At 37.2% G+C, this 23,936-nt stretch overlaps 1 protein-coding gene across 1 annotated transcript in view; it reads right to left on the bottom strand.

The window, feature by feature from the left end:
* LOC309880618 (vitellogenin-1-like) overlaps positions 1–23,936 on the bottom strand; it is a gene marked incomplete at both ends in the record, with an annotated part of 42,493 nt that overhangs the window by 8,722 nt on the left and 9,835 nt on the right. Inside the window, 18 exons of the mRNA XM_082765733.1 lie at positions 697–903; positions 1,913–2,152; positions 2,994–3,050; positions 3,134–3,730; positions 4,398–4,570; positions 5,412–5,631; positions 7,310–7,454; positions 12,508–12,693; positions 12,811–12,904; positions 12,989–13,178; positions 13,452–13,571; positions 13,659–13,760; positions 13,846–13,970; positions 18,254–18,351; positions 18,437–18,654; positions 20,781–20,999; positions 22,485–22,607; positions 23,701–23,866. Of these exons, the coding sequence (XP_082621859.1) occupies positions 697–903; positions 1,913–2,152; positions 2,994–3,050; positions 3,134–3,730; positions 4,398–4,570; positions 5,412–5,631; positions 7,310–7,454; positions 12,508–12,693; positions 12,811–12,904; positions 12,989–13,178; positions 13,452–13,571; positions 13,659–13,760; positions 13,846–13,970; positions 18,254–18,351; positions 18,437–18,654; positions 20,781–20,999; positions 22,485–22,607; positions 23,701–23,866 (3,280 nt within the window). The remainder of the gene's footprint in view (positions 1–696; positions 904–1,912; positions 2,153–2,993; positions 3,051–3,133; positions 3,731–4,397; positions 4,571–5,411; positions 5,632–7,309; positions 7,455–12,507; positions 12,694–12,810; positions 12,905–12,988; positions 13,179–13,451; positions 13,572–13,658; positions 13,761–13,845; positions 13,971–18,253; positions 18,352–18,436; positions 18,655–20,780; positions 21,000–22,484; positions 22,608–23,700; positions 23,867–23,936) is intronic.

Genomic DNA, 23,936 nt, shown 5'->3' with positions numbered 1-23,936 from the left:
AAGTCTGCACTAAAATTTCTATTAGCCTTCCCCAATACTTAACGTCACCCTACTTATTCGATGCTGAAATATCAGGTTGAATTAGTTAATTGTTGCTGCAAAAAGCAAAGGTTTATAAACTGTTATCCAAAGACCTGTTTCCTAGAAAGGGGCTTGGGAAGCACAGCACAAGGAGGGGTAGGGAAAAAAAAAAAGGAAAAAAAATGGAAAGACGTGTAGTTTAACCTATACTCTCTTAATAATAGCCCATTATTTAACCTTATTTTTTTCTATTATTTCACATAAATCCTAAAAAATGGAATGCCTTTGAGTGATGAATCTTCTGAAGTGAATTATGGAGCCAGCCATTCCCAGACAGGCAAACTCGTATTGGAACAAATAAATAGATAGTAATGAAGCAGTAATTTTTTCAAACTTTTAAAATATTTTCTAAAATACTACAGGTAATATTTTGATGTATCTTGAAAATCAACATTTTTTGACAGATTTTGAAACTTTTTCTTTTTTTTTTTTTTTTTAATTCAAAAGGATGGTGAAAGGAATGGATGTTCTCTGAAATTTCACAAAAGTGAAATATATTTCAAAATATGTATGTTTTCCCTCCTTGGACCTCCTAATCAGCAAGTGCTCTGGGCTTATTTAAAAAAGTGTGGGCTTTTCAAATGTCTCATTTGGCAAAGCTGCCTGTGTACTTACCTGTGCTTTCAGAGGTAGTATTACAGCATCAGCACATGCTTTCCAATTGGTTTCAGCCAGCTGAACCACAACTAGTTGCACATCAACTTTGGCAGCATCAGAACGAACATATGCTGTAGCTTGATAACCTTGATTTCTGTTGTCACTCCTTACTGCCTGTGCCACAATCGTAATGCCAGGTGGAATTACGTCTCCCAGGAAGTTGCGCTGAAAAACAACCCCCAACCATCTGTGCTTAAGTATTTCACTGTATTCACTAGAGAGCCTGCAGTCCAATTTATGTATGCTGGTAGCAGAAAGCATTCCTCATCATTCATTTAGTTTATGGTGCGTCTGTCAATATCCTCAATACTTAAGAATAATTTTGGTTTCAGTCTTAATGATTTCATTAACACCAAGAATTTACAAAGAAGTGTTTTCTTTGATAAAGAATCCAAGATCTTCCAAATTATCTTTTTATACTTAAGATTTTGCACATTATTGCAATACTCTAAATAGCTGCCTACTGTATGCTAGGTATCTTCATAGTGTTATACACATTCACAATCTATTTTACTATACAACAGTTCCTTCAAACAAGTTGATTATTCTGAAATCCTTTGTAGTAGCAGAGTTCCCAGATACATTGCCAGCATTTGCAAGGCTACTTGTGCTGTTATGATAAGTAGATACATTTCCTTAATACAATTACAGAATACTGACTGTATACTAAAAATAAAGATGAACAGTGCTTAATAGGACTTTATATTTCTCAATCAGTAATGATCATGGGTATTCTGATTTTAGTTATTCTCAGCATGCACTCATGCCCTCTAGTCTACATCTGAAAATAATTAGGAGGCTAATAATTAGGAGGTTTAAAACAGAAGCTTTAAGTTATACTTATTTACTTCCTCCTAATTTGCATTTTTGCTTAGGTAGAAAAAATATATTTCCCCTTTATAATCTCACTCCCTTTATTTTTTTTTTATCATTTCCAAATCCAGGTTTTCACATAGAGCTAATGGCTTTAGAAATTAAAGAAAATGTAATCAAAACCCCAAGACGAAAGGAATTTGGAAAAAATGTTTACAAAGGAAAAGAAATCTCAGTGCACTTTCAATTTACAAACTTGACTACTTCCTGGTCCTGCCTACTTCAGCTCATTAGAGTGCAACCACGTCTATAGCTTCTGATCAGCAGTTAGCAAAGCTTGACTGTACAGTAAAGATACTACCTCGTGAGTCAGGCTGGAATCATGGTTATGGTGAATGCTGACTCCTCTGCTCATGTGGCTTCTTCTTGAGCTGTGCCCAGCTGTTACCCCGTGGTGGTGGCTGCTGCTGCTGCTGCTGCTGGTGCCACCTGTGTGACTTCTCCTGTTGCTGCTGTCACTGCTGCTGCTGCTGTTGCTGTGGCTGCTTCCTGACTCCGAGGAGGCTGATGATGAGCTGCTGGATCTCTTCTGTTCTGGATGCTATGAAGCAAAAGTAGGTTAATAAGGTATGGTTTGGTCTCTAGTTTTATATTTCAGACATCAAAATCAGAGCTCTCAACCTCCCTGTAAAGACAATTCAGACATAGCTAGCGTGTGACTTTTACTATTATAAAGCAAACATGAAGTACGTTGGGTAGGGATGTGGATCTGAGGTACCTGTACCTTTCAGCTTATAGGAAGGCCATGTAGACACTGATTGCAAATTGCAACATCACATTGTCTAGATCTAATGCCAGGCAAAATAAAACTGACACTTAACAAGTGTTCAAACGTGTGTGTGTTTTTTTTTTTTTTTTAAAGAAATAAAAAGAGATTACCATTTAATTAAAAAAAACGTAAATCATTTTCTTTTTCATAAGCAGGTAACACTTACAAAAGCCACATTATCATCCTTCTAACACAGACTTAAAATACCTCTGTGCCATAATACATACTGAACCTGCTTTCTGATTCCATCCACATACACAATGATTTTGCCTTTCTGCTGTGATTGCTTAAAAACTGTGGAAACAGTCATTCCTATTGCAAGGTCCTACCACTTTATAATTATCCCATGGTCTCTGTTAGCTGTCTTGGCTGTACTGTAATGAATCTAGCCCAAAGGTATCCTGACTGAAAAACTGAGGGCTGTTAGTGCTGCAATAGAAGGATGTAGGGCAATAGTTGGTATTTTGTTAATAAACCTACTTATTTTGTCAATGATATTATTGGACAATATGGAATGAACAAGTAAAATGAACCAAATAAAGTGCTTCAGTACTATGCTTGATCGTATCAATTATGGCCACCATGGGAATGTGTGATTGAATAAGGTACATACCCAATGGTTGTGAGCAGACCTGAAGCGGAGCCGGTATACTTTTGGCAGGTGACTTTCCTGGAAAATTCCAAAATAAATTATTACACATAGCTCAGTGAGGATCACCTCCTAGTAGAAGTCAAAGTAATAGAAAATTTTACCCATTCGGTAGATAAGTCGTAACTACTGTGACTGTTAAATTGGGACTTGTCATGTTTCGTTTCACCTTGTCTGTCATATTTGCTGTGATGATAGGAAACACCAGTGCTTTCACTGCTGCTGGTGGTACCAGTGCTGGAGCTTCTGCTGCTGCTGCTACTCTGCGTTTTCTGTTTCTGCTCACGGACACTTCTTTCTCCTTCAGCAGCACTGGCATGTGGAAATGATGTGGTCTTGGACTGCTTCTTAGCCTGATGCCTTATACCAGACGCTTTGCTGCTACTGCTGCTGCTCCCCTTGCTGCTGTTGCTACTACTGCTCTTGCTACTGCTGCTACTACTGTCTTTGCTACTGCTGCTGCTGCTTCTGCTACTGCTGCTGCTACTGCTGCTGCTGCTGCTGCTACTGCTGCTGCTGTCCCCAAAGGGGTAGAATTTCTTTTCTTTGGCTTTATACTGTCTTGCTTTCAGATTTATCTGGGTCCCTCCTTGTGATGCTCTGTTGTCAGAGTTGCTGCTGGATGGGCTGCTCTTTGTACTTTCAGCACTTCCACTGGTGCTGCTGGCACTGGATGAGGAGCTTCTGGATTTTCTTATTCCCTAGTCAACACCAATAGAAAAAAAAAAAAAGGTATACATATATATTTATTTTGTTTCTGTGTCCCTACAGAAGGCTTTACGTAAAATCAGATATAGAGGGCTATGAACCTCTCTGCTGCCTTAGAAGACAAGATGTGTACCTGAGATAGGATTCTTGCAATACACCACAATGAGGCTAATACATAATGACGTGTTAAAAACACACATAAATAGAACACTACCCTTGTGTAATAATAAATGTGTAGAAACTTGGTCATATAATTACTTGTAACTCTATGTTAGTCATAGCTATAGCACTATCATTACTATCTCAGAACAAGTTGTATAGGTCAGTGTCACACCTCTTTGCTACGTTGCAGTAGCTGGGTGGTACAGACTACCTTCTGGACACACAATGTCTATTTGGGGTCTTACATAACCATGCAAGAGATCTTCAGAGAAAATTACAAAACCAACCCTTCACCACATCTATGCCAAAAGATATTAATTTAATCAAAAGACCTGCAGAAAGAATTGTGTACCCAAAAGCCTGTCTTTATTTTCCAACTTTTGTTTACCATCTAAATTAATGAGGTTAAAGTAAATATAAATAGGCAAAGTAAGTATAAATAACCAAGCTTTGTGTATTGCTTCCCATAAATCTAGAAGTGGATTTTTACAGCAGTACCTGGTCATCAACAGTTTCATCAAGGATTTTCTTCACTCTTTTGACTGCCTCTTTGCTGGAAGATGCTTGTGTCTCTGGATCGTCAAATGTTACTAAACGTATCATTTTTGCAGGAGCTTGGTGCCCAGCTTGAATTGAGACTTGTATTTTTTCAATAGGTGCCTCTGTGTAAACTGAAATCACACAACAATTAGTATCACTGTTAGTAGTAGCAACTGAATAATAAAATAAACCAAATTTTGCTATGATTTATTCAGACATTCTTCACCATATATATATATATATATATATGTGTGTGTGTGTTGAGTAACTTTTAAAAAATATTTCAGTAATAGCTAAATAGCTAAATAACTGGCAACAAGCGAATTTTACAATGTTAGCATAATAATAGGTTCTTTTCACGTCCATAAACAGAATGATCTTTTTAAGATTTATGTCAAGTGAATTGTGAATTGGATTGCTTAACCAGATAACACTATGGGTGAGTGAATCAGGCACTAGAAAGGAACTGAGGTTTACTCTTGATTTGCAAAGAAAGGCCCAATGGTTAGGCCTGATACTTAGGAGACCTAGATTCAGTGGCCTGCTGTGCTTTTGCTTTTTATGATCATGGATTAAGACATTAAGAACTAGATCCTGACAAGGTTAATCCATAATTCCCTTTAAGAGTCTGGGTTTTTAAAATGTAGCTACAGGACTCTGCATCAGATCTGCTGCCCATGTCCAATTGCTCTTTGCTTACATCCCAAATCTAATGATTCAGGATGCATCAGACACGCTCTGCAGGTACAGATCAACTCTGCTTGATGCTGGCCATACAGAGAGGTATTGCGCCACATGGCCACCTGCTGGGAAAGCTGGGAAATGGTTGTCCAGGCCACTATATAGATAAGATACTATATATATACATAAATATATATATATACACATAAATAAATAAATAAATAAATATATGCACACATCCCCACCCATCCACCCACCCACCACTTTCTTTTTGTGCACAATTGTATTTACCTGGCTTGAAGCTCATTCTAAGGGCATGTTCTCCAACTAAGTAGTAAAGAGGCACATTTTTGATAAATGCTGCATGTACGCTCTTCCTCTCAATACACACTTGAAGCCCAAATGTACTTGCATTGGAGCATACAGACTGAACAAATCGCTCCTTCCGGGAAGAAGAGTGTCCAAAGGAGAAGGAATTTCCTGATGAAACATCTTCTACAGACTGTCTGTCCTATTATATAATGCACACATCAAGTTAAACTGGACAACATTACAAGAAATACTTGTATGCTAAAAGTCCTGTTTCAGTAATAGATGCGTATATTATGCAGAAAGAATTATCCAATGTATTTGAGATTGCTAGGCTGTGATATAGAACAACTTGGTTTTCAGTTGGACAAAGGTATCAACTGAATGCCTTGATTAGACTATCTAGAGTAAAAGGAGATTCAGGCTGTAAGAGTGGAAAATTATGTCACAAGATAATTCTAATTTCTTCATTTTGTTTTCACAGAGTATTAAACTGTGTAAAAAGATTCTTGACCAATCTGAACATGCCGACTGGAGTTCTTTCTTTTGCTTTATTATTGGGTCAAACTACAAAACCTTCATCTATGTCCACACAAATTCTGTCTCACTTGAGATCTGACATGAATGTGAGAATATATTAACCAGACATATATTAATATATAATTTACATATAATATATTAACTAGATCACAGAGATTTCCTAGATGGCCAAAGCCTATAAAATGTTCTAAATTTCCACTCAAAGATATGTAATTTACATGTAATAAATGATGTTTGCAGAAGAGTGAATGAAAATTAATTAAAATTAGAACCAAATCCATGAGATGAAAGCTATAATTTTCTGGAGCAGTGAAGCAAATAGCAAAAAACACGTAACCATGAGTTTTCTTTTCATACATAATGCAGAGTTTGAAATTATTTTTTTACTCAGTTTATCATGTCTCACAAAATTCCAAACTTGCATGAACCACGCAGAAAAAAAAAAAAAGGAATTTTAATACTGATCCTTTCTTTCCAAAGGGAATGATAATGATACTGGGAAATGCTCTAACCAGTGTCATTTTTTCAGTTGCTGCTCATTCAAGAATAACAACAGAGTGATAAATTTTCAGGAAGAGCACGTAGGCACAAAGATCTTTGATTGTTCCAGGATATTGGAAACTGCTCCAGCTGATGGTACATTTACCTATTGACTTTTCCATATGAAAGTGCTGTACTCACCCTCTTTTCATCTCTTATCTGAAAAACCTTCAGAGTTGCAGGATGACAATGAAACCTGAAGAGGACAATGTATTCCTCACCTCTGTCAGTATTTTGTTGAATGAATTGTCATGGTGATGCCTTCACGATGCTGCCCATCATAGAAAGCCTGTAGTGGCTTTTATGGAAAGTTGCAGCTCAGGAAGTCCTTTCGCTTGACACACAAACTGCCATCCATCCTTGAATCAGGGTGCCTATAGGTGTTAAATTTGGCTCTGCAAATTGATCACTGAAGCATCTCACGAAATATTTGTGGCTGTCCCAGGAATGTAATGATTGCATGATGGTTGTAAAGCATTTTAAAGATTGTGGGCCTATCCTGTAGATGGCAGTGTAAAATTAATTACCAAAGCAAATGTTCTTTTGTGTCACATGTCTGTTGTGATCACACTCCAGATTTTAAAATAATGCTTCCATAGGGCTATGTGTGTTATTAGATTGAACTTGACTTATTCTGTGCAAAGTAGCTTTGGTCAGAGGTGAGTCGTACATTTTCCTATGGAGAAAAGAAATGGTCTCCCACTGATTAAAAGCCCCCCCCCAAAAAAAAAGAAAGAAAAAAAAAAGAAGAATAGACACTACACATATATATAGCTATATATACATATAACTACAGTTACCCTGATGTTATCAGTCTCGCCTGATGCAGAATCTGAATCGAAGGACATCTTCATTATGTCAGGCACTGCTTCAGGTTGAAGAACTGGAGTCATCTTACTAGCAGCCAAATCTTCAATATTTCGTGTAACAGCAAATGTCTTAGACCTGCAGAATAAACATTAAAGGGAACCTGTATTGATAAAGCACTGCTGAAGAAAAATACTGAAAAATGCCTTATAGCACATACTCAGCAACAAGTATCTTACCTGGCAAATTGCTTTACAGGTATTTAGAGCATCTTTCCTGCTAGTTGTATTTTCAAGAATGGCTAAGAGTGAATAAAGACATGGACCAATCTTGGGCCAGATATCTCACAGCTAGGCTTTTGCAATGAAGTGTTGAGTTTAAAAAAACTGTACTTGGTGGGATCTCCCTATACCTAATGGTTTAAAGAACAACCCACTTAGAAGCTGGGCTGTGGACTATGCTATTAAATTTTTGAGACTCCTATTTTGAGTTTTTTTTCCTTTTAAAATTTTAAACTTCTGTGTATTCACTGCTAAACTTGTTTCTCACTTCCTTTAATATTATAGTTGGAAAAATACTGTCATAACTTCAAAAAATAACGTGAGGGACTGAGGAGCTACTGAATATTATTTCCTGTTTAACATTTTTAACCTCAACTTGTCAAATTAAGTGTCTCCAGCTTGATATAACTGCACTGGTACAGACCTGTGGCTTGGAAAGACATCACAGAGAGGATGTGTTGGAAGGTGAAGAGTGTACTTAGGTAAATGTGTTCAATACATTGGTTACAATGTTGTGGGGTCTAAGAGTATTAGTAAGGATTCAGGACAAGTAGCATAAGACTGAGACTCTCATGGCTAGATATCCTGATGTCCTGGCTCCATAACCTACATTCTTCACAGTGCTGTGACAACCATGAGTTTTGTTTCGGGTCACAGAAACATCTTGAATACTAAACATTTTTGACAGGTGAAAACCTATTTCCTTCAGCTAATAAAATTGTCCTAGCTCTACCTTATTAGCCATTTATCATAGCTAACATCCAGCTCAGAATTCCCCACATACTGTTTCTCACATATGAAGTTGATCTGCCTGCCCTGGGGCTTTTGTGGTCCATCAATGGCGGTGGCCTTTGTGACAGTAAATGGAAAGATGATCTGCAAAATGGTCTCTATTTTAATATGGTCCACACTGTACTAGCCTGAGCAATTCCAATCTAACCTATTTGAAAGATGAATTTGTATTCATTTGATAGTGTTCTCTTCCTCTTGCAGGCTCCTACTGTGCTGCGTGCACTGTAAAGCACACAATTGCACTTCATGTGGAACACCTCAATAAAACGTGTGTCACCTGTGGGCTTTGTTTTCTTTTCCATCTCTCTCTTTTTTTAGATAAGGACATGACAGCAACGCTCCACGCTGGGTGAGAGGAGAACCTTGAAGAATGGAATCTGAAATAAAATATTCTCCCTAACAAGCTGAGAGGATAAAAGACAATACAAATCAACTTGCATTTCAGATGGCTCATCTGGGTAAAGGGACAAAAAGGGAAATGGCTTTTATTTTAATCCCATTCAATAATTCAAATGACCACTGAACTGCAGTCTGGGTCTCCAAGCAGAAAGCCCTGGGGTTTCTTTCCCATTTTTATTTTTTTAGGCATTTTTTATGCCAATAGTCTACTTCTGCCACCTAATGAAAGTAGAGGATCGATTCCTCCCTGTTGAGCACAGAGAGCCAACAAATGTAGCTGCATCACAGGTGACACATGTCAATGTCTGCAGAATCACACGGCACAGTAAAAATAGGCTACAAGAGCCAGCTCTGGTGCTTTAACAAGAAAAACAGTCACAAAGAAGGCCTAAAGCTATGGTATGAAAGAATCTGTTCTCTCTGATCCCAACACAAGGGAGAAAAAAATAAAAGGGAGAGTTTCCAATATGTATTAGTGTATTTTTTTTTTGGATGAGAGAAGAAGCTGTGCTATAGTATAAGCCAAATTCACTGCAGGGGTAAGAGACAGCAATTCAGCTGTGTTAGGCCACTGATATTTCAGGGAGTGTGGCGTTACACATGGGAACAGAAGATCTCAATGTCTGTTTAAAACAAAAACAACAACAAAAATCACTGAAAAACTATTTCTCCAGGTTTTAAAGCACAGCATGACATCATATCCAAAGAAATAAGTAGCAAGAGGCAATTTTCCAACCAGATCTTTAACTCTCTTTCTGCTGCGGTGAAATGAAAATGTTTGTCTTTCCTGCACATCATCCTTCTGACCTTGGAGCAAAGGTGTTACAAAAACAGAGGCTTGGACTGCAAGTCATTTCTCTCCTCTATCCCCAAACATGCAGCATGGTGAGCTCATGCACTACGTACACTGGGTCTTCTGCATTTTCCATTATATGTTGTATACATGTTGTGTACAGTGTTGTAATTTTGTAATTCAATCTTATAAATATGAAGCAATTTCTGCTTATCCTACAGTTAAAACAAGCAAAAAAGCCCCATGGTAAGAGCTCTATTCAAGATTATGTATATACTTCAGTAGCCTGTCATTATGAATATGTGATATATTTGCAAAGTGTATTCTTTGGCAGCTCTTCATATTTATACTTTAATCACAGGGCTCTAATTTTTCCTTAAATTTATTTGATTTTTACTTCTTCCTGTAAATTTTGTTTAAAAGTATTCTTAAACAGCCATCTGTAATATACCAAATAATTATGCTAAAAGAGCCTTAAAAATAACTATTATTCTTAATTAAATTTAACTTTGACAGAATTGAATTGAAACATATGCTATATATTCTCTTCATGGTATGATTAATTGTGCTCTGATTTTTGCTGTAAAGAAAGTTGAGTCCTTAGTGTACTTATTTGTCTTGGGAATACAATCTCTCTATCACCAAAGTTTTTGGGCTTTAATTTTTTTTTTTTAATCGTTCACCTGAATTTCTTTTCCACTCCTGGATATTTATATACATCCCATAGCTGTGACTGGTTATAACCTGTACAGTATGTAGGATGTAACTGAACTAAACACTGTTGAAGACTGTTTACGTCCTGTGTTTGGGTGTGGGAGATGAAAACTAGAATAATTTTACATCCTGACCAGCTTCAAGGTACTACTATAGATAGTAACTCACTGACCATCAAGACAAGTGCCTAATACTAAAACATTTCAAACTGCTTACAAACAGCTGAAAGACCAATAGTTTTCTAGAACCATTTCTTTAAAAGGAGCATTTAAAGTTAATATGGGGAAGTGTCAGAAAATTTCTAAAATATCGAATTCAATATTTTATATTAATTTATATTTTATATTGAAATATTTGATTTTATATTGAATTCAATTAAATTCCTTATTTTTTGGTGGAGCTATGCAAAAGGAAGAGAAAGTCCATCTTAAACTAAGACTTTGGACAGAATGTCCTTCCTCTCTATATATCATTCCTGGTTGTTTCTCTTCATACCTTTAAGATTTTACTTTGTTTGTTCTTTGACCTCCTCAGTGATGTGGTTCAGCGTTACATTCTCTAGTTATTGCTTTCCCTTCACTTGTACTCATTGCAGTTTCATTGCTCTGTGTGATTTCCACCAACCATTTGTTTTGTAACAGTGAACAGGAATGCTTTTAGGAGAAAAATTGATGGTGCTAAAAGTTAGCTAGTGAGTATTAGCTTTCTCATATACTTGGCATTATGGAGCTACTTCCAGCTGACAACTTCACTTTATAAATGGGAATACTGCAGGGTCTAGAGGAGGGCTTGGGCTGGAACTGGTGGACTCCTTGTCTATGATCCCCTATGTTTGTTACTGACTTGTTTTATATTTTCTGGCAATACATTTAACCCTTTTGTGGATGATTTGATTTCCCCTTAAGTTAAAAGAGGAAAATATTTTTTATTTTGGTTTGCCAGAAGGATCTTTCTGCTTAAATTTGTAGCTCTCTGCCTGAGGCTCTAAACTCTACAATGTCCAATATTCTCGTTCCAGTTCAGCATCCTTACTAAGTTCATTAATATCCGCTTTGTCCTTTCTGATGATAATTAGTGAGATCAAGTGCCCGCTGTCCCTGGTGACCTTGGAAGTATACTGTCCCGATATTCAGAAGAAACTGAACAAAACATTCACTCATGGTGCCACAGCAGTTTACACACAGCTAACAGACTCTCTGTGAATTGCTGAAACTCTCCCTCCTCTGCGTGGAGAACCTGATTACAATCATGATTGACGGAGCTGAGGAATCATAGCAGGGAGGAGGATGTGATGTCAAATACCTAATAGGTGGTTCTGTGACCATTGAAGAGCAAGGGAGAATAATGATTAGCTTCTGTGGTGGCTAAACTGAAGAGACCTGCATAGCTTCTCTGGGCCAGCAGCCATGAATGCTAATTGCAGATGGATCAAGCAACTGAGCTCTTTTGTTATGGCTGTATTCTTAGAGCAGAAACTTATTAACATTTCTGCAGCTTGTATAATAGCTGATTTCTATTGTCAGTGATGCTTTTTTCTTTGTTACGAATTTTCAGCTTGTCTTTCTCACTGTTTTTTTCGTGTGTGTGTATGAAGGTTTTTTAAGCTTTGGTCTACTGCTTTGATTCCTTGGACATACTCGTTCTGTTTCATCCCTCTCTTCATACTTGTATTTCCATCTGTTTTCATTTGTTTGGCATCTGGCTACAACAGTTTTCCATAGTGTATTGTAATTGCATACACTGATAATAAATCAAGTAGACCTAACAGGCAAGAAAACCAAATGGCAGCTACAGGGTAACAAGGGGTAAAAACACAAGAAACACCAAGTCCTCTGCACTTCCAGTCACCAAATGCAAATATGTATGGATTACCTGTTACAACTGATAGAATCCAGGTGGCTTATATTTTACCTAGTGTCTTCAACCCCAATATATATATATATTGGGATAGAAATTTTATGCCTTCTGAGTTTCAAATATTTTATGAATCTCAAAAACTGAGAAATGGTAATTTTCAGGTCAAGACCAGAGAAAGTAAAACATATTTTCAAGCAAATCTTTTGTAAATGTCCTTTCATTTAAATTCAGTAAACTACACTGATCACCCCAGTTACTCAAGCTGTTAGTCAAAGGCAAGATCCCTAAGCCAATGTTCCATTTAATTTGGAAACACTCTACAAGGCTACAAAGAAAGATAAATGCTATGACATACCTTACAGTAAATAGGTTAGTCTCTTCTTTACATGGAGGAATTTCAGCTTTGATACTTTTTTCCTTCATCTGGACAGTGGCAATAACATTCACAGGTACATGAGCATTAATTTTGGTGTGTGCTTCCAACCCTGCCTGGATCATGTTTGTGTTGATCCCAATTACAAAGGTCATATCCTTAGCCATGCTGAAAAGTTAGAACGAGAGGGTAAAATTATGTACATACAGCAAACAGCTGTTGAATTTTTTTTGTGGCCTCTGTCACTTGGAAATATGATTCTTTCAATTTATGAAAAATATTTACCTTAGACTCATTTTGGATCGCAGCCTAATGTTGGCTTGCAGTAACTCAGTCAATCTGAAATCAGACCTTGGAGAAGGTGTAATCTGTGCTTGAACTGTTAGAAAGAAAGTAAAGTGTTAAAAATCCCCCCATAACCTGATAACCATGTTTGTGTTGCTCAGGTATTGAAATACTTTACCATTTCCTGCCACCTTTGTGACAGAAGAGTAATAGAAGCTGGTCTCCATTGGGAACCCAACACAGGTAGGCACAATATGACGGATCTCAGAGGACAGTAAAGCCTTGGTCCACTGCCTCCCTATGCCACTTTGAAGGTTACTGATTAATCTCTTTATTGAAGGGATTTTTTCATCAGGTCCATACCATGCCTGCAATTACAGAGTTCAACTTGTCTAAATAAGCTGAGCTTGAATATCATGATCTGTGTCATTAACTGTGCCTCAAGGGAAGGTCTGCCAGCAACGATTATAGCTAATCCTGATCAAAGTTTGAATTTATTTACCTTAACACTAAAGACAAAAAAATCTCTTGAACTGAGAATTTAAAAAAAGGGGGGGGGGGAGGAGAAGGAAATGTGTGGAAGAAATAGTGTTTTAAAGCTTTTGGTGCTTATCTATCTGGTGGTGTTTTTGAAATGATACCTGCAATGCATTTTGGATGGTGTTTTTATCAAGTCCACCAAAAAACAACTCTTGGCCAAATATCTTCAAGTAGCCTGAAGCAAAAGGTTTGTCGCTCGGGAGTGCCTTCCAGTCTGAGAGCTGCATGAGAAGAGGAAGAAAGTCTGACTCTTCGTAACATTTGGCAAACCAGTCCCTGACAGATTTTCCTTTATCCTGATAATTTACCGTTTTCAGGATTTCCCTGAAGTCATAGTCAGTCTCCCAGTCCCTGTCAGGAGAGTAACCTTTAGCAAACACCTCCTGCAGTCCTTCAACTGTTATTCCCACCTGTGGGATGAAGCAAAATGTAAATGCCAATTGGATGATGGTCCTGTGAAGGTATGAGGGGCAAACTGCTGGTAGACTCAATTACCTCAAAGGGATCAGCAACTCTTCCAAGGAAATGTGTCCGCAGGTGGGATATTGCTGTTGTTGGAATTAAGCTGCCTGCATTATTCAGTACCAAATATTTAGCTGCCAGTCCACTCATAAGGAACTCTGAAGAGAAATAGGTAGTAAAACACAGCCCAGTTAGTATTTTAAAGCCACAGTGTGCAGATTGTATCAATTTACTAATTGCATAATACAACTGATACAGCATGGTATGAGAAAGGCCAGAAAACCCAGCTATAAACCTGATGTTATAAAACAGTCACAAACAGAATATTCTGTATTCTTGAACTGTTAAAGGGCAAAATTACAAGTCCCCTGCTCATTGCATGGTGTATATGTTATTTTTCCAATTGCTTCTGCTATATCCTTTACATCCAGTCAGATTCTATAATGCCAGTTTATGCTTTTACAAGACATCATTTAAGGCAACTTGACAAAGGGGATCAGAAATGAGAACAGATTTGCCATCCTTTGCTAATAGTTTAAGAAAAAGGGATAGAGATGGCCTGTAAGGACAGATGGTGGGGTGTAGATTTGTTTCCCAGATGACTCAGAGGCAATTTAACACACCTCGTTCCAAATGTTGTAGCTCTTTACATAAAATGAACTAATTGTTAAATAATTGTTAACTATTGGGTAAACTTCAAACAAACATATTTTTTGTCTATTTATCTTTAGATTTATCATCTACAATGTTCTTAAGTACAGATAATTAGTGCAGAACACAGTTATATGTTCTTCCTGATCTTGGCACAGCTTTATGCTGTCCTGTTTTCTGAATTAAAGTAACCCCAAGGCTTTTCCAAGTTTCCTTAAGTTTCAAAATGAACTAGGGTAGCACAATATGTAGGCATCCCTGTTGTGCTTCCTTTTTTCCAACCCTCCTTCCTTTTCTAATACTAGATAGAGGACAAGAAAATATTTATAAGAGTCCCTATGTTTAATTTCTGCTATCCTTGTGTTAGACATAGGCACCATATACTGATTAAATAGACCCTAGAATTCTAACAAGACCAGAAATCAGCATTGGAAATCCAGGTTAAATGCAGAGCCCTAGAAAATGCATACCAATAATTTCAATACCTGTGCAGAAATTACCGATGTATTAAGGAAATATATTTTCAAGTGTTTTCTAGAATCATAGAGTATCCTGAGTTGGAAGGAACCCACAAGGATCATTGAGTCCAAATCCTGGATTTGTAATGAGAGGGAGTGAGACTTTGTCCTCTTTCTAGAAAAGGAGTGATTAAATTCTCATAAATTATTTAGCCATAATTTGAAGACTAGATTACTGCTTGGCTCACAAATGTTGATGTTTACAAATATTCAGGCCCGTGTGATTTCTCTAGTGCCATTCTCTGTGTTTCAGACAAAATCTCACTAGTATGCTAATACCTTGTCATTCTCTTTTGAATTTGTGCATGCTGACAGAGGCCTGAATGATCCTTGGCCCTAGCTCACTAAGTTTAGTATCTTATGCTAAGTTTAGTAACAGATTACAGAGACTAAGTTTGATTTCTAATTTCTCAGGACAGATTTTCCAACTTTCCAGGTACTTGAGAAACAATCTGTTGGAAAGACAATCCACTTAGTCCGCAAAATCTGTATGAACTGACCTTTCACTAGGTCACCTTCACTCTCCTTCTGCATGAAGCTCCTGCGTTACCCAATGTGCTTCGCACTATCTGCCTACAAAATATGCTGTTCAGTAACAACTCCTGTGATCAAAATACAAACATTTATGCTATCCCATAAGAGGCAATTTCCCATGGCAGAGGAAATCATTGGAGAACCTTCAGCAGGCAGCCAGGGAAAGACCAAAAAAATACCAAAAACAAAAAAACAAAAACAAACAAACAAACAAAAAAAACACCTCACATTTATCTCACATTTATTTTCCAATTGAAAATAAAAAGCAAAATGGTATCACACTGGGACATTACTATAAACTGACTTTAGATCTGTAAATAAGAAGACTAGATTTTCTCCGAATGACTTTAGCCAGAGCAGTCTTATTGATACCTCATAAGAAATGTTGCTCATAAACGAGTAAATGATTAAACAAAATTCATCAACTTAAAGATAGTATTTTTTTTTCCATACCTTAGTCATTATGCATCTCTAATGCTCTAAGAAAATATTTACCAATGAAGAATCCTACTAACTCAGTGAGATGATGCACCATGGCCACTTCACTGTGAGAGTGTGATGACACCTGCATATATCTGACTAAATATTTTACCTCAAGGAAGACGGAAAGGAAAATCACTAATCAAATAACACAATCTTTAATACCTGGATATTTAATGGATATTAGTAAGCATATTTCATTATATAAATATGTAGAAAACCTGTACATACTGAGAGTCAGATTCTGTTAGTTCCCATATTAAGCAGTACCTGGGTCATCCATTTGATTTCAGAGGCAGTGTGCAGAACATGAAGCACTATTTGTGGTGGCCATGTGTGACAGATTCCAGATTAGAGGTATATTCAACTGACATTAGTACCCATCATTAAAAATTCAGCACCTAGCACCACAAAGAACTGTGATGCTGAGGGCACATTTTTGTTTTTAGCAAGAAAATAGGTACTGCATTACTGCTGTCACTATGGTAACTCTTCTAGAAGGAACTCATTGAAACATTTCACCCATGGCTATTGGTGACAAATCAAATCAGAAAACTGGAGGATGGAGCCTCCTCCCACACCGGTGCAATTGAGGATTGACTTCACTTAGCTGACTGAATTATACAAGTCTAAGAATTAAATAAGTGAGAAAAGGAATATGTGTTCCTTAGTCTTCAGGATAAGAAGTTTAAATTTCACATCTGCATTGTAACCAAATTTGTGACACTGGCATTCACCAAGAATTAACAGCAATTCAATTCACTATCTGCTGCATTTGAGGCTACAGCCAGAACAAAATAATCATTTCACATAGCCCTCTGCCAACTGCCCTCCTGTGTACTGCACCCTTCTTTTTCACTGTGCAAAAATACAGGCAACTTCATTTTTAAAGCAAAAGTAAGGAGAAAATGAGTACCTAAAAACTGAAACACATATCTGTTTATTTCTGGAAAATGTATCTCTCTATGAATGCATTTTAAATGGCACAAAAGTTCACACAGTGTGTATTATCTACACACTGTAGATATTATTAGTGTATTTCTTTGGGCACTCTCTGCCTCCATCTCTGAGGAAGCAAGCATGTGGTATTGTGGTTGCTGTGGTATGTATTATACTCAGTTTCATTATAGACCGGACTAAATGCTCATATAAAAACCATGAAACAGGGGAAGGGAAACAATAAGATCCACAAAAGTCTTCCAAAACCCCCTCCCGTCCCAAAAAGAAGGCAAAAGTACTTGCACACTTAGCACTGCAGTTTTTAGATGTTTGAGTCTTTTTCTATTGACGACTTTGAAAAGAGTCTTTATATGTACCAGTGAATAACAAAAGTGCTAAAAACATCTAAGTCCTTCTTTAGATAAACAGCATGTGTAAGGAGACTGTTCGTAGATATCATCTCTCCAGTCTGCCAGCTACATATGCCAAATCACTGAGGCTGTCATGGTCATTTACATAGGAGAGTTGCTTAAAAAATCCCTACTGGGAAGAGTAACAGAAATTGGAAATGGAAATAGGTACAATTTGGCCCAGAAAGAGATGTCCTCTAATCTGGTCCTCTCCCCCCTAACTGCCAATGCTCTTGATTTTTCTAGGTGACTCCCATTGATGTAACTGGCGTGATTCCAGATCATGCTCATTCCAGTAAAGAATCTTGGAAAGAGGGTGCAAGAAAAATCTTTAGACAACATGCTTGAGTTAGCTACTCATAGGTGCAATGACTTGTTACATCTGCCCGTTTTTGCTGTTTCACTGGGCACTACTATTGGGGTGAAGGGAATTTAGCATCATATTTGATTTCAGAAAGAGTTGTACATGTTCAGCACCAGTAGAAATTAATCCACTTCAGCAGTAATTTAGGTCCCTTCTGTTTGTTTGGTGCTGAACAATGGTATGAAATTGTTAAGCACCACTGAGACTATGGCATTTGATACAGAAACATGTGCCTCACTGGCTAATGAAAACAGAGGGTTAGAGCCCCATAAGCTCTCTGGTAATTTCATGCTGGCAGTGTGCAGTGCAAAATACAGAAGGACCTAAATACTCTCAAAATGGAGAGCCTGAGATGTATTTATTTATTTATTTCCACTGAATGTAGGAGAATATGGAGCAACAATATGCAGCTAGCCACCTGGCTAGTGCAATTAAACTCTCATACTTTATTGTTATACTTCAACCTGCATATATTTCCCTAAAAAATCTTCAGGATGATTACTATGGGGCAGGGATGGGGGGGGGGGGGGTGTAACATATCTTACCTTTAAACATACTGAAGCGGAAAACCTTGCTGAACTGATATCCGGATCTGTCAAATTTGGGACTTAGTGCTCTGACAGCCATTCTGCAGGCAGAAGCCCTGAAAAAAATCAGTGAGCACATTAACACCTCAATTTGTCTGCAACAAGTTCTTCATCTAGAGAAATGAGGCAGATTTTCCTTACATCACTTGAAGATCTGGAGCTGTGCTTCTACCCAGGGCCCTCAGGTGAGAGTAGATGAAACTTGCCACTTGCATGCTAGGTTCCTTCAGCACAGCATCAGCTAATGTCATCAGGATTGGAAGACCTGGCTTGGTTTCAAGCAAAACCACTGCAGCTAACATTCGAACCCGAGGATGAATTCTGTGATTCAGGAAAATCTCAAGGGTGATAGCCTGGACCTGAAAATAATTAATACTTTCAGATTTACTCTATATTTGAAGAGTTTTCTAGTAACCATTCATCATCAGTGAATCAACTCTTCTTCACTAGTACAGTAAAAATTTGTATTGTTTATTTATTATGGTAACAATATTCCTGGTTTCAGAGTTTGAGGGCAGGAAGGGGCATTATGGTAATGTATTCTGATTCCTACACAATCAAAGCCATAGAACTTCACTGGATAAGCATTACATCAAATCTATTGTCCCTTGTTAAGCACTAGCAAATTATATCTTCAGCATAACCAAGATGAAATGTAAGTAAAAGAGATTTCAAGAACCTACCACATATCTAAGATGTGATTTCAGTGATCACTGATCCCTACATATAAAGGTATACTTTATTTCTAACCATTTCTCCCGGCGCTCTTTCTACCAGAATAAAAAACAGTTTACTATCAATAATCTCTATGCCATTTAGGCAATTTAAAATTGTAAGCTTATGCAACAAATGTAATTTTCACAGTACTACTTGTGACTGATGTGTTTATCGTGTACTATATTTAGTATCAAGACTAATTTTGTACTGGAACCATACACTTGCACGAGCTGCACTGAAGTGTTTGACCTCAACATCAAACAGGATGGAGATGGTGTAACACCATCTGACCATCCCTGTGTGAAGTCCTTTCTGACTGGGACAGTGCATATATATGCTCTCTTCTGAAATATCTGATTGAGAAAACTTCAACAAACTTTGCAAACACCCTGAATGATGTCATTAATTTGACTATATTGATTATCAGATACCAAGTGTGAAAAGGATGCAATAACTTCCTTCTAAATGTTACTAACTTTTCAAATTACTACTTTTTCATATTAAAGAATAAAAATGACAGGCCATGTGTTAAGTCTGTTTAATGCAAATATGGGTGTGTAGCTGGTTGTAAACAAGGGATTAAACTGGTTTTGAACAATGCAAAGTCCAGTCATAGTCATTAACCTGTTACAGATCAATTTTCTCTAAAGTAAATGCATATAAAATAGTACTAAACAGCAGTCTGGGTCACTTGTGGAAAACTGGGCCAAAGGGCAAGCAGACATACAGCATTGTTTCCAAACGCCAAATCAGCTTTTTCCTTCCCTTGCAAATCTAATTCCTACCCTTGCTAGTCTCTCCATCCCCCCACCCCATTTTCCCTGTCTAGCTCCTGCTCCTAGCTCTAGTAAATGGTTTCTTTATTCTTTTGCTTAAAAGCATACCCTGGCACACTATTGTCTGTGGATCAATATGTGTACTCAAACTGGGAGTCATAGGCAAAAAAAATAATAGTAGAATGGAAAAAATGATACAGATTAGTAGGAGAATAGTTAATGAAAGCCTTTTATTTTACTTTTTATGTTAAGAATAGTCTTATATAAAACAAACAGAAAAATTCAGTATCAAGAGAAAAAGCTTGAAAATGTAAGGTTTCCTTTTAGAAGTGGATTGCTTTAAGGTGAAAATGATTGTAAAGTGATGTCTATGGTAGATGAGATTATGCCTGTGTAGCCATTGTATGTGATATTGAATCATTATCTCGTTCAGGGACAAAAGTCACATTTAGTAAATGTTCTGTTTATGACTTAAACCCACACAATGTCTGTAAATTTGTAATTAGGATGCAAACCTCTAGTATCTATTTACAATAAGATCTGGTCTTGAATTACGATTAGATGTGACACTCAGTATTAAATGTCAATTCTCTGAAAACCTTGTTTTGTGGTTCTCTCACATACCAAAGTTGAAGTAGCACTAAACACATTTTGGTCAATAATTTAGCTTTCTGTCTAATGTCCTTGGAAAATAAATGTTTGCAGTGGAAATACTGATTTGTCTTCAACAACAAGGTAATGAATATACCCTTTTAATGGGATTTTTGCTGCTTTCTGAAATAGTAGAGGTTAATGTCAAAAGGAATAAAACATGATAACTTAGTAATGGTGAAAGAATTAAAAAAAAAAAAAAAAAAAGCCCAAAAGATATTACAGCTATGTTCGGAAAAAAAATAAAATCCTGCTCCCTTATCTCCCTTATCCCCCATCATTGATTAGCAGCGATGTGTTGACTTACTGTAAGTACAAAAGAGACTGTATTGTTTCCTTACCATTTTTGGGTCTCTCATGCCTATATTTTTCAGGGCCATCACAGCAGTCGTATGGACTTTGAGCGGCAGATCTGAGGCACCAGCTGCATATCCAGGCAAAAATTTCTTGATGTGCTTGATGCTGGCTGGATGTCCCACATTTCCAAGGGCTTTCAAGGCCAGAGAAATTTCTTCTGTGTTAGACTTGCTCAGTGCCTCTCCTGCAAAGCCATGGAGTAGCTGAAAAAAGAAAACAAATCTGTTGAGTTCAATTCCAGCTCTTATCTATACTCCATTCCACAGCCTATGTTTGAGGCTTGGCTTTGATAATTTCAGTTTGTTCAATTCACTTATTTTATTTTATTTTTTAAATTCTTTTTTATGTTCATGAATAGGACATTTTATTTGTGGAAGTATAGCCAAGAAAGCTGCTATGAACAGCTTCTTCATCATTATGCCTTAAACTTATCTAGTAAGATTTTAAAAGACAAAATTAATGGATAGATTCTAGTTCCCACTGTTTTTCAGGGTGAGTTGAAAACCCAAAAATAAAGTCCTTTGAATATCTTTGCCTACTGTTTGAAGACAGGTGCAAAAATGCAGGTATAATTTAATCCTTCAGACCCTCAAATAAGATTCCTGAAGAGGTATGGCTAGTGGTGGTATCCTTCAATATATCTGTGACAGCAACTTTTTAGTGTGGATTAATAGCCAGGAATGAGATCATCAGGTCACTTTACAGCCTTCCTTGTAAGCAACTGGATCACACATATTTATGTGGCAAGATTAAAAATAGTTGTCTGAAGACTGAATATGAGAAAATATCCTAGCAGGAAACTTTTACAAAGAAAAAAATAAAGCTCTACAAAAGAAACACAGATGTTATAGAATAATTTCAATATAGTTCCTGTATTTTAAAATGCATTGAATGAGGCTACATAGACATTTGCTCTGGGAAAGAACTTCCATTCCCTGGCACTGGGTTTCTTAGATTTTATTACCTCAAGAGCATTGGTTGGAATTGTAACACAGGAAATGCATGTAGGAATATCAACCATGCCTACATACCACAGGAAAAAATCATGGCAGGCACACAATGTATTGGGAAAGCCCTGTTTTTGCTGAGGGTGACGGAGTGGTGATGGACTGACCAGTGTTCTAGATTGAGAAAACTTATTTCTCCCTCTCTATGACTGCCAGTTCGACAACTTCTGTAAACCATTACATGCACACCTAGAATGGCAAAATGTTATTTACTGCCTATTTAAGTTGTTTTCAGGCATGCTGAGTAAAAACATTGCAGAACAGGGATGTTAATGCTGCTACTCAATGCCTTATACTCAATGTGGATGATTGGGCTCTGTTTCTGCCTGGAAAATGTCTGAGCTACACAACTTTGAGCAAAACCCTGGGCTTTTTGTGTCATTCAGTTTATATATCTGTTAAGTGCTTATATCTAGAAGTATTTCAGAACAGTGTCATGGGACTTCATTATTAATTGGCAATAAAGCACTCAGAGATACTTAGATAGAAAGGCCATGAAGTATATGCAGCTTCTTCTCACTCTCGTCTGTTAATCTTAAGATAAAAATGCTGTATTTAACCAACTGGGGTTCCTTTCCCCAAAGGAAACAATGTACTTAAGTGAAATACAGATTTCTGAATAATGAGGAAAGAACTCAAGGCTTAATTTTTCTTTTAAATGATACATAAAAATTTGGTTACCTGAAGACATTCAGAGCAGGAGTCTGATGAGGAGCACTGTTTGTAGCACAGTGATGCATAGCTGAGATGGCAAACCTTTCCAATTACAGTACTTGAGCGTGGACAATGCTTTTTCACGATGAGCTGGGGAGAAAGAAGTTATTTGTTACTACCATTATTGAAAAGAACAGCAGTATTAGAAACAGTGTTTCTACTGAATACAAGGCAATACTAGGCTTTTTATTTTTATTTTTATTAATGGATTTATAGTTATTCAGTGAATATTACTGTATTTGACAATGCAATCATAAAGTAATTCCAAGTAACATCTGTAAGGCAGATATGTTGCTTTTATAGCATTTCGGATTTAAAATTCGTATAGACTATAATCTGAAAGGAGGAAATAAACCAGTTATGAAATGGATAGGTTATTAATTGGGTACACATTATTCAAAAAGCATATTTAGGTGTTTTATAATTGCTTCAGCTATAGATACAAAATGAAAAATTGAGATCTGTTGTGAATGGAGTTAAGTACTTTGGGCAGACAGGAATATTTATATAAATGTAGGAGATGATGGGAGGCAACAACACACTTCTTTGAATGGGAAGCACAGCATTACCACACAGCAATGGCCAGGCTGTCTTGGCTTTTACAGCTGGCAAAACTGTCTATTCTGATATTCATGGTCTTTACTGAGGATAGGCAGAGTTCAGTATCTGCATTTGAGGGCAGAATTAGACCGTGCAGAATAGGAAAAAAAATGTAAAAATGATTAAACCTCCTACATGGGCTCTACATTGGCATAATTCCCTTGATTTCAATAGATTTGCTCTGATTTATAACCATCCTGCCAGGCCAATCAGGACGAATACATGGATATAACAAATATGTATTTCTTACTCCCAGTCTTTGTAGACACTCTGTTAGAGATCCAATCTGATGTAACTATAAAGTACATTTGGACAAAGGAAGACTAGAAACCACTGTTTGCAACAATAACCTCTGTCACTGGGGGGTATTTCACTCTTTCTTTCCAGTTTTATTCTGGATTCATTTTTGCCCTTTTGATTTGCATTCTCCTCCCCTCAAGACACTCAGGAAATAAACTCCTTTCAGCTTCGCTAGAGGATATAAACCTTTATATTTTCAAAGCCTTTGCAATCTTGTCAAAGTAATAAATACAGCAGATGCTAAAATCAGTAAAGAGTGATTTGAGTGTTTAAAGAATCCTACTGTAGCTTCCTCCATCACGTCCCGAGTTGGTGTGCTTGAGTGCAGAGCCACGAGCACTGATTGAGCCACTTCCCAGTTGGTGAGCTCCTGTTTCTCCATTTTATGCCTCAAGAACCTGAGTGCATGGTGACTGGCCACTGCAGGAAGTATATCCAAAAAGTAGCGCCTGGAATGTGAAAGGCAAGGACCATTTTCCAGATCTGTACTTGAACACAATAATTCCAGATGGCCTCCAA

This window comes from Aythya marila, assembly GCF_965140915.1.
Source record: "Aythya marila genome assembly, chromosome: 8".
Lineage (NCBI taxonomy): Eukaryota > Metazoa > Chordata > Aves > Anseriformes > Anatidae > Aythya > Aythya marila.
The sequence above is the reverse complement of the archived record's forward strand: the minus strand, read 5'-3'. Positions and strand labels throughout refer to the sequence as shown.